General features: G+C 42.0%; 1 protein-coding gene and 1 long non-coding RNA gene across 2 annotated transcripts; one reads left to right on the top strand and one right to left on the bottom strand.

The window, feature by feature from the left end:
- The first annotated feature begins 620 nt into the window (after positions 1 to 620).
- Positions 621 to 2688, top strand: LOC126611331 (putative UPF0481 protein At3g02645). The gene has a single exon (XM_050279558.1). It carries the CDS (start codon positions 800 to 802, stop codon positions 2480 to 2482), a length of 1683 nt encoding a protein of 560 aa, XP_050135515.1. The 5' UTR covers positions 621 to 799; the 3' UTR covers positions 2483 to 2688.
- Positions 2689 to 8866: 6178 nt separating this feature from the next.
- LOC126611344 (uncharacterized) lies at positions 8867 to 9739 on the bottom strand. The gene is made up of 2 exons (XR_007618810.1): positions 9412 to 9739; positions 8867 to 9193 (listed from the first exon to the last, which is right to left on the bottom strand). It is a non-coding gene; the product is annotated as an uncharacterized LOC126611344 (long non-coding RNA).
- Positions 9740 to 11535: the final 1796 nt, after the last annotated feature.

The raw sequence follows: 11535 nt of genomic DNA, 5'->3' as shown, positions 1-11535 counted from the left end.
GGATGATTTATGATGTACAACTTAAAAAATAAACGGTTCGGATCGTTGAAATTTAATGTGTTGTGGATTCCACAACGAATTCTCTCTTTTTTTTTTATTCCTTTCTTTAAAGGCCAACATGGCACTATCATCCCACAGGGCTTCTACACGTGAAATGGAGCCCAATGATTATGATTCTCACACTACATTAATCCTACTTGCACCAAGTGGGAATAACAAACATATAACTCCCTGTCACCAATAGATGAATTATTACATATTTTTCGTTATATTTAAGGGTGTCAAACTTTTGATTTAACTTATTCTTAATTATAAAGAAAATTTTCATTGTGCTAGAAATATGATTCAGTACACTAAATGTTATAACGCAATTGTTTAAATTTTCTTTTTCAAGTTTCCAACTAATTGTATTATTACACTTGACGTACCGGACCATTTTTCTAACACACTGAAAAATCTCTCATGCTCATCACTCTACATCCTCTCTACTCTTGCTAACACCAATTACTTAGAAGGATTAGAATTTGATATAATGAAGACATGCCGTAGCCAACTCAGATCTATGTCATGAGCAAGGTGAAAGACACATTTCATATAGTAAACAATTAAAGCATGAGGAAAACGCATTCACAATTGATAAATTCAAAAACACTCTTAAAGGTCACTAATGACAATATTAATATGAGGACTCTCTCCTTAGTTCTTCTCATAACTTCCTCACAATCTGATCAGAAACTGTCTTTCAACCCACCAAAAAAGTTTATGATCCTAAAAAAAGCTAGAACAACACACCATAAACATGTCTTCTCTCCAACAAAGTTTCTCTTCCAAATCTAGTTCGAACTTCAACGAGTTCCAATGGGTTATTCAAATCCGAAAAACACTCGAGGAAGAGCTCGACGATGATAGCGAAATCCCCGTTTCCATTTTCAATGTCCCGAAAACCCTTTTGGCAAGTGATCCTGATTCCTACACCCCACAAGAAGTTGCAATTGGTCCTTACCATTATTTGCGTCCGGAGCTCTACGAGATGGAGAGGTACAAAGTGGCTGCAGCTAAAAGAACACAAAAGAATCTCCAGTGCCTTAAGTTCCAAAATCTTGTTGATCAATTGATAAAGCTTGAGCCGCGTATTCGTGCTTGCTACCACAAGTACCTGGATTTCAATGGTGAGACTCTAGGGTGGATGATGGCGATCGATGCATCATTCTTGCTAGAGATGGTCCAAGTCTATGGAGCCAAAGAAGGGAAGATTTTGACCAGAGTTTCCTCAAAGATGTCACGCTTGGTTGACTATTCAGGCAGGAACTCAGCACACCATTCAATTCTAAGGGACTTGGTAATGCTTGAGAACCAAATCCCACTATTTGTTTTGAGAAAAATGTTGGAGTTTCGATTCCAATCGTTGGAAACCGCTGACGAGATGCTGCTTTCGATGTTGATGGGATTGTGCAAAGAGCTTTCACCCTTCAAGATGAAGGATGAGGACCTGCCGAAGATCAAAGTCTCAGAATGTGCTCACTTGCTAGACTTTTTGTACCAAATGATCACCCCCAAACTGGAACGCCGGCCCTCTGAAATTGTAGAAGCTGAGGATCAAGGCGAAGGCACAGACGAAGACAAGGAGTCAAAATCTACAAAGAGCCCGAATTACGTTAAACAATTTCTTGAGGAAGTATGGAATCTGCTGTCGAAACTAAACAAAGGGCCGGTACGTCTCCTTAAAAACATACTTGTATCCGGACCTATTAAAGTGATATTTAAATTGCCTTGGACAATCCTCTCCAGCCTTCCTGGATTTGCACTTTTGAAACAACCTGTTGCTTATTTATTCTCCTCCCAAGACAAAGAAGAAATCAAACCCGAAAATGAGAGTTCCGTCAACAAACCGCCATTGGTAGAGGAGATTACTATCCCTTCTGTGTCTGATCTTATGGAATCCGGGATCCGTTTTGTGCCAACAAAGGGTTGCATTTCATCCATATCCTTTGATCCCAAAACGGTCACACTTTACCTCCCCGCAACTAGCTTAGATGTGAACGCAGAGGTGATCCTGAGAAACTTGGTAACTTATGAAGCATCAAATGCATCAGGGCAGTTGGTTTTTACACGCTACACAGAAATGATGAACGGGATTATAGACACGGAGGAGGACGCAAAGCTGCTTAGAGAAAAAGGTATAATTCTGAACCGTTTGAAGAGTGATGAAGAAGTGGCCAATCTGTTTAATGGTATGAGCAAGTCGATTCGGTTGACGAAAGTGCCATTCTTGGACCAGGCGATTGAAGATGTGAACAAGTATTACAACGGTAGATGGAAGGTTAAAATGGCAAAAATTTTCAAGGTTTATGTGGTTGGTTGCTGGCCAATTCTTGCTTTGCTGGCTGCCGTTTTTCTTTTGCTATTGATGGCATTGCAAGCGTTTTGCTCAGTTTATAGCTGCGGTCGCATATTTCACATCAACACTACCACTACTACTTAGTGATGATGCTTAATTAGTGTTTTTTTGTGTGTTCAATTAGTTAATTATATATTAACCCCTTCTATTTTTGCTAATCGATCACCTCTTGATTTGATTTTTCTGGCTGAAGAAAGGGATATGGCTGGGTTTGCCCTCTTACTGTACTTTTTGTTATGCTTTCTATGGTGGATTTGCAATTAATCAAATGATTGTATGGTGCTTATTTCCCTAATGGGTCTGATTCTTTCTTTTTATTTTTAATCGATTGAATTAGTGGTTGTAAATTTGTAATGAAGACAAATGACATGATTATTCCGATTTTATGTAAATGGTGCAATATATTATCTATATACGATTTTTTATTCTAAAAATTTCATACCACTAGGCACTATACTTATTTAAGATTATCAACTTCATAATTAGCCTTTACAGGTTTTGTTTTGTTTTCTTCTTCAAATAATAGCAGTTTTATTCATTAAATTCGAATAGTAACATTTACGTCATTACAAAACAACCGTATATATAGCCAGTCTAAAAAGATGGAGTTTAGTCTATTAGACTCTAGACATAAAGTCATAGAGTATGCTGCATCGTTACAACACCGACAATGGGAAAATGAAAATCTTTCGTCAACCGAATATACCTCCAGTAGACACACATGTCAACCGGGCACCTTCTAGCATAGGTATGAGAGTTGATGAATCTGATTCTACAGTTACGTACGTGCATGAACCCTTATTAGTCAATACGTACATGCAACGCATCTGCTTCTGCCTCCACTATAAAACTAGAAGCACAAGGAAACCTCCCCCTCCCTCCTTCCATCTGAAACCACCCGACGCTATCTCTAACGATCCATCCAACTCCTCCTGCCATCAAGGTGTCACAGTTGACCTTAGGAGTGCCAAAAGCGACTTCCTCCAGCGTTCCTGCTTGCTCCTTCTCCCCCCAGCATGCTGGACAGCAACACACCTCCATACCAGAAAATTAGGTCATTGAGTTTCGTGAGATGCACATGGTCATGTAATTAAGGGATTTTATTATTTCCCATGATGTTTTGGTGCCTTTTTAAATATCACTTGGTGGGCGGAGCCACCAAGGGACTAGGGTAGTCCCCGGCCCATCCTGACTTCATCTGAGGTGTGAACCTCATGGAAGAAGATGAAGCAAACAACGTCGTTAAGCTGTTTTGATTTTAAATCTTTTCAGCTGTCTAATGAAACGATAAGTTTGGCAGGGGAGTTTTAAAATAGATGTGCAATTTTAAATGGACAAAGCAATCCCACTTCTGTTTCGATTCTCTCACCTAACAGTAATATACACCCTATAATTTTCTAAAGCAACCCACCTTCTTTATTTGCAGACCTCTCCCTCTTTTCCTTCTTTTTCTACTTCTTTGTATTTTCTTTAGCCTTCCACAACCTACCTCTTACTTGGTTGTCTGGGTTTTTACATTTTTTTCTTCTTAGTATTGAATTTAAGAGAATTTTTTTAGTTTTGTGAGGATTACACAAATTGTAAATGTCAACATGTTATGAATTCAACTTTTTACACACACTCATACATATATATATATATATATATATATATATATATATATATATATATTTGTGAAAGGCCCCTCTTCATTCAGAATTCTGGCTCCGCCACTGCTTGGTGGTAGTAGCGTTTTGGCACACCAGTAAATAATCACGTGGATTGAATTGTGTATTATTTCATGAGAAATCCAATAAGAACAATGAAGAAAAATGCCTGAGCTCACAGCATGAATTGTCAGAATATGTTTAAAGTAGTAAGAACTGCTACTTAATTACGGAGATTTATATTTAATAAAGGAAATAAAAGAACTAAGAAGGTTAGGTCACTCAGATATACATTATACTATATATATCTATATATATTCTAACTGCTGCGATATGTACATAAGTACTAAAAATCTAATATTCTTTCCATGTGAAAGGCTAACTTACTTTATCTATATATGTCTGTCTAAACTCCATAGAAACTTCTTTTCGAACGACTCCACTCAAAGTTGTTTGGGAGCATATGCTCCTATCAACTTTACCCGGGACACACAAAAGAAGTACTTTGATCCTATTAGACGGGGGAGGGTGAAGAAGCTAGGACAGAAGGGTAGAGTTCAAGAGAGCAAAATGCGTTTAGGAACGTGGAATATAGGAACCTTAACGGGAAAATCTATGGAAGTAGCGGAAGTTATGGTGAGGAGAAGGATAAATATTATGTGCCTACAAGAAACTAAGTGGGTTGGTAGTAAGGCAAAGGATCTAGAAAACTCAGGGTTTAAACTTTGGTATTCGGGCACAAATAGAACGAGAAACGGTGTTGGCATCATCGTGGACAATACCTTGGTACAAGATGTTGTAGATGTCAAGAGGGTAGGAGATAGAATCATGGCAATCAAGATTGTAATAGGACAAGAACTTATCAATGTGATTAGTGCGTACGCACCTCAAGTAGGGTTGGATACGAGTTCGAAGGAGAAATTTTGGGAAGATCTTGGAGACTTGGTGCAAGGAATTGCTCAGACGGAGAAGTTATTTATAGGAGGAGATTTAAATGGACACGTGGGCAGGGAGACAGGCAACTATGGAGGTTTTCATGGTGGCCATGGTTTTGGGGAGAGAAACGAGGATGGGGAAGCTATCTTGGATTTTGCAATGGCATATGATCTCTTCTTAGCCAACACCTTCTTTAAGAAGAGAGAAGAACATGTGATCACCTACAAGAGTGGGTCGTCAAAAACACAAATAGATTTTCTTCTAATGAGGAAAGGGGATCGTATAACTTGTAAGGATTGCAAAGTTATACCAGGAGAGAGCGTGGCTAATCAACATCGCTTGTTGGTGATGGATGTACATATCAAAAGAGTAAGACAAAAGAACAAGACTTGGAAGTGCCCAAGGACTAGATGGTGGAATCTAAAAGAAGAAAAACAAGTCATTTTCAAAGAGAAGGTAATCACCCAATGTGTGTGGGATAGAGAGGGGGAAGCTAGCCAAATGTGGGATTCCATGGCTAGTTGTATCCGAAAAGTAGCAAAAGAGGTATTAGGAGAGTCCAAGGGCTTTGCCCCACACCAAAAGGAATCTTGGTGGTGGAATGAGAAGGTACAAATAAAGGTAAAGGCTAAGAAGGAATGTTGTAAAGCCTTATACAAGGAGAGGACCGATGAAAATGGTGAAAGGTATAGAAAAGCGAAGCAAGAGGCGAAGAAAGCTGTCAGAGAAGCTAAGTTAGCAGCTTACGACGATATGTATAAACGACTAGATACCAAAGAGGAGAGTTGGATATCTATAAACTATCTAGAGCAAGGGAAAAGAAGACAAGGGACCTAAACCAAGTGAGGTGCATCAAGGATGAGGATGGAAAGGTTCTTGCTACAGAGAACGCGGTTAAAGACAGATGGAGAGGTTATTTTCATAATCTTTTCAATGAAGGACATGAAATGAGTGCTTCTTTAGGGGAGTTAAGTAACTCAGAAGAGTGTAGAAACTACTCCTTTTATCGTCGAATCCGGAAGGAATAAGTGGTTGTAGCTTTGAAGAAGATGAAGCATAAAAAAGCAATAGGCCCAGACAATATACCAATCGAAGTGTGGAAACTTTTGGGAGAGACAGGTATAACATGGCTCACTGACCTTTTCAATAGGATTTTGAAAACGAAGAAGATGCCAAATGAGTGGCGAACGAGCACTTTGGTGCCTATCTACAAGAATAAGGGCGACGTACAAAATTGCATGAACTATAGGGGTATTAAGCTAATGAGTCATACAATGAAGCTCTGGGAGAGAGTCATTGAGCATAGATTGAGGCAAGAGACACGGGTTTCGGACAACCAATTCGAGTTCATGCCAGGGCGCTCAACCATGGAGGCAATCTATCTCTTACGAAGATTGATGGAAAGATATAGAGATGGGAAAAAGGATTTACACATGGTCTTTATAGATTTGGAAAAAGCGTATGATAGGGTCCCAAGAGACATTCTTTGGAGGATTTTAGAGAAGAAAGGAGTACGAGTAGCATATATCCAAGCTATAAAGGATATGTATGAAGGAGCAAAGACTGCCGTAAGAACTCATGAAGGACAAACCGAAAGCTTTCCCATAACTGTAGGATTACATCAAGGCTCATCCTTAAGTCCTTACCTTTTTGCGTTGGTAATGGATGAGTTAACAGGACATATTCAAGATGATATTCCTTGGTGTATGCTTTTCGCAGACGATATAGTGTTGATAGATGAAACTCAGGAAGGGGTAAATGCAAAGCTTAACCTTTGGAGAGAAGTGTTGGAATCTAAAGGTCTTCGCCTAAGCCGATCAAAGACAGAATATATGGAGTGCAAGTTCAGTGCAAATGGAGGCCAAAACGAGTTAGGGGTGAGGATCGGAGATCAAGAAATACCAAAGAGCGACCGTTTTCGTTACCTAGGATCTATCTTGCAAAAGAACGGAGAATTAGATGGAGATCTCAACCATAGAATACAAGCTGGATGGATGAAGTGGAAGAGTGCATCCGGCGTGTTGTGTGACCGCCGTATGCCACTGAAGCTCAAGGGAAAATTTTATAGGACGGCAATAAGGCCGGCGATGCTATATGGCACAGAATGTTGGGCGGTGAAACATCAACACGTACACAAAATGGGTGTAGCGGAGATGAGGATGCTTCGTTGGATGTGTGGGCACACGAGAAAGGATAAGATTAGGAATGAGGATATCCGGGGTAAAGTAGGAGTAGCTGAAATTGAAGGAAAGATGAGAGAAAATCGGTTACGGTGGTTTGGACATATGCAAAGAAGGCCTACTGACGCTCCGATTAGAAGATGCGACTATGGGACAGAGGTTCAGGGCTGAAGGGGTAGAGGAAGACCTAGGAAAACTTTGGAAGAGACTCTAAGAAAAGACTTAGAGTACTTGGATCTAACGAAGGACATGACACATGATCGAGCACAATGGCGTTCTAAGATTCATATAGCCGATCCCACTCAGTGACTTGGATTTTCCAAGTCTCTAACCGAGAAGTTTTCCTCACTCGGGAAATTAAGGGAACACTACCCCAACCTACATGCTCCACTCAGAAAGCTTCAACATACAAGCTTCAACAAAAGAAAATTCAAAGAACTTAGCGAAGAAGGCTTTGGTGTATTTAACACAATACGTTGAAATGAAGGAAAGCTTATTTATTGATATCCCTGATAAGCTACAAATATGTACATATATATGAGTCAAAATAAACACACAAGAGGGAGCCTTCACAAAGGTTGCTTAGGAGAAGTCTCAGCAGTCGGTAGAGCCCCAGAAAGAGAAGGCACCGGAGGGGGATCATTTGGAGCCTCAGTACTGGACAGAACCCTAGAAGGAGGAGGCATCAGAGGTTGATCATTCGGAGCTTCATTACGCGGTACAGCCCCAGAAGACGAAGGCAATAAATGCCTTTGGAACAAACCCACAAATCTCTGATGATCAAGTAAAACCTGACCATCAGTTTCCTTCATCTGGTCAAGCTTCCTCTTCATGTTTGTAGCATAGTCATGTGCGAGCCGGTGCAACTGTTTATTCTCATGCTTGAGCCCTCTAATCTCTTGTTTGAGACTCATCACTTCAGCCGCCAATGATTCAACTTGGCGGGTTCGAGCAAATAGGCGTTGGGCCATATTAGACACAGAACCTGCACATTAACACTGAGAGTCAGCGAATCCTTAACAGCTAACTCATCAGACCGTTTGGAAAGTAGTCTGTTATCTTTGGGAGTGAGAAGGTTCCTGGCCACCACCGCAGCGGTCATATCATTCTTCATCACGGAATCCCCAACGGTAAGAGGACCAGTAGGGGAGACGAAGGATGGGCGCCATATGTTGTCTGGAGAAGGCGAGGCTGCCTCTTCAACAAGGTTCAAGTCAAAACGACGGTCGGAGGGGCCAGACATTTTCAAAGGTGTTGAAGAGAGAAGAGGTCGGACAAATCAATATCTTAGAAGTGCAAGAATGAAGCTTCTACTGGTGGAGATTCAAGTGTGCTTTGGAACTTAATGCCAGCCCCTATAAAAATCTGCACTCGACGGAGCTTCAGAAATCGAAGAGGCGCCTGCTCAGAAATCGAAGAGGCGTTTGCTTTCTCAAAAGCTGGGCTGCTTAGAGATCACGAGGGTTGATCTCAGAAATCGAAGAGGCGTTTGCTTTCTCAAAAGTTGAGCTGCTCAAAGACCACGAAGGCCGATCTCAGAAATCGAAGAGGCGCTCGCTTTCTCAAAAGCTGGGCTCCCCAGAGACCACGAGGGCCGATCTCAGAAATCGAAGAGGCACCTACTTTTCCAGCCTTGTCAGCACCTGTCACACGCACACTCAGCTTTGCGGAAATTATGGGCATTCTGTCGAAGACTTCTGGGGAAGTAGAAAACACATGAATCTTACTGTTCAATCACCCACTTCCCACACGCAACAATAGCTCATGGGTACCACAGATAACTTTGCCAAAGTTCTCTGCCAAAGTTGAGCACGTGAAGCTTGCAGCTCCCACTACATCGCTCTGACCAAGAAGGGTAAAAGAATAGCAAAGAAACAGCACTAACAAAGTTTAGACCCATAAATTTTGAAGGTCTAGCTACCATATTATTACCCACAAGGGTAAAGGAACAGTACCACTGTTGGATAATTGGAAAGTCCCTGTGTGTCAACCTCTGTGCTTCGTGGCAAGGTAGACTAGCAAACATGCCCAACCTTTACTCACATTCGAGAAAACACTCCCAATAAGATTGCTTGCTCCAAAATCGAAGAGGCATCGTCCTCCGAATCTCGAGAGCCAGACTCCCAACATGACTACTTTCTTAAAAATCGAAGAGAGGGTAAAGGAACAGTACCATTGCTGGATAATTGGAAAGTCCCTGTGTGTCAACCTCTGTGCTTCGTGGCAAGGTAGACTAGCAAACATGCCCAACCTTTACTCACATTCGAGAAAACACTCCCAACAAGATTGCTTGCTCCAAAATCGAAGAGGCACCGCCCTCCGAATCTCGAGAGCCAGACTCCCAACATGATTACTTTCTCAAAAATCGAAGAGACACTGCTTCCCGAATCTTCGAGAGCCAGACCCCCAGCATGATTGCTTTCTCAAAAATCGATGAGGCATCGTTCTCCGAATCAATCGAAGAGGCGCTCGCTTTCTCAAAAGCTGGGCTGCTCAGAGACCACGAGGGCCGATCTCAGAAATCGAAGAGGCACCTACTTTTCTAGCCTTGTCAGCACCTGTCACACGCACACTCAGCTTTGCAGAAATTATGGGCATTCTGTCGAAGACTTCTGGTGAAGTAGAAAGCACATGAATCTTACTGTTCAATCACCCACTTCCCACACGCAACAATAGCTCATGGGTACCACAGATAACTTTGCCAAAGTTCTCTGCCAAAGTTGAGCACGTGAAGCTTGCAGCTCCCACTACATCGCTCTGACCAAGAAAGGTAAAAGAATAGCAAAGAAACAGCACTAACAAAGTTTAGACACATAAATTTTGAAGGTCTAGCTACCATATTATTACCCACAAGGGTAAAGGAACAGTACCACTGCTGGATAATTGGAAAGTCCCTGTGTGTCAACCTCTGTGCTTCGTGGCAAGGTAGACTAGCAAACATGCCCAACCTTTACTCACATTCGAGAAAACACTCCCAACAAGATTGCTTGCTCCAAAATCGAAGAGGCACCGTCCTCCGAATCTCGAGAGCCAGACTCCCAACATGACTACTTTCTCAAAAGCGAAGAGAGGGTAAAGGAACAGTACCATTGCTGGATAATTGGAAAGTCCCTGTGTGTCAACCTTTGTGCTTCGTGGCAAGGTAGACTAGCAAACATGCCCAACCTTTACTCACATTCGAGACAACACTCCCAACAGGATTGCTTGCTCCAAAATCGAAGAGGCACCGCCCTCCGAATCTCGAGAGCCAGACTCCCAACATGATTACTTCCTCAAAAATCGAAGAGACACTGCTCTCCGAATCTCGAGAGCCAGACCCCCAGCATGATTGCTTTCTCAAAAATCGAAGAGGCATCGTTCTCCGAATCTCGAGAGCCAGATACCACAGACCACTTTTTCAAAGTGCTCTGACAGAGTTAAAACATGTGAAACTGGCAGCTCCCACTACCGTGCTATAACCAAGCAGGGTAAAGGAATAACATTACTACTTGTTGTTAGGGAGACTCCTATATATGTCGACCTCCATCCCCAACGGACAGGCAGACCTGCAAAAATGCTCAACCCTTCATCATATCTGAGAGGGCACTCCCAACGAAGCCTTTCGAAATATTCAGCTTTCTTTCCCCCCGATAATACCTCTGCAAACAAGCTATACTAGAGCAAGAATATCTCATATCATCAGGGTTAAAAGCAAGAGTATCCCATATCATGCTTTTTCCCTGTCTTTTCCTTTGGCCTTGTTTTTACCTGCAAGACAAGGAGAAAGAGAGCAATCAGTCAGCACTTGGAATCAAGCTTCCAGCCAGGAACTGACTGCCTGGAACCCCTTACCTGATTACTTACCTGGCATTGCTCTCGAGTACTCATCTTCAACATCTTATGTTTCCAGGGAAGATTCCGCATCTGCTTGAGGAACAGATAGGGCAAGTGCGAAGGATACAAGGAAGCATGTGGAGACAAGCGTAACAGCACACGTGCCGATACATCCATTACTCTGTCAAAAGCAAAAGTATCCCATATCAGCAGGGTAGAACGTACTCTAGATTTGATGGACTTGTTTTGACCCTCAAATTCTTCAGTCGGCCTTATACTCTGGAGGAAACCAGAAAACCCTCCAGCTCAGTTCAAGAATAAGCCTGTGGAAAGTTACTTCTTCAAAAGCAAAAGTATCTCATATCATCTCTTCTCATTTTTCTTCTCTTTATCCTTCATGCTGCTGCAAGATGGGGAGAAAGTGAACAATCAGTCGGAGCTCTGATTGCTTACCTTGTCTGTCACCTCTTTCAGCAGACCCCCTAGCTCGGCGACTTGGGGGACTCCTACTACATGGTTTGTATCGCGCTTGACCAAGCCTGAAACTACAAGTAAGCTTCAA

This window comes from Malus sylvestris, chromosome 17 (genome assembly GCF_916048215.2).
Source record: "Malus sylvestris chromosome 17, drMalSylv7.2, whole genome shotgun sequence".
NCBI classification, from domain to species: Eukaryota; Viridiplantae; Streptophyta; class Magnoliopsida; order Rosales; family Rosaceae; genus Malus; species Malus sylvestris.
The sequence above is the reverse complement of the archived record's forward strand: the minus strand, read 5'-3'. Positions and strand labels throughout refer to the sequence as shown.

Coding starts and splice junctions, on each gene's coding strand:
- LOC126611331 (XM_050279558.1), top strand. CDS start 800: ATGTCTTCTCTCCAACAAAGTTTCTCTTCCAAATCTAGTTCGAACTTC.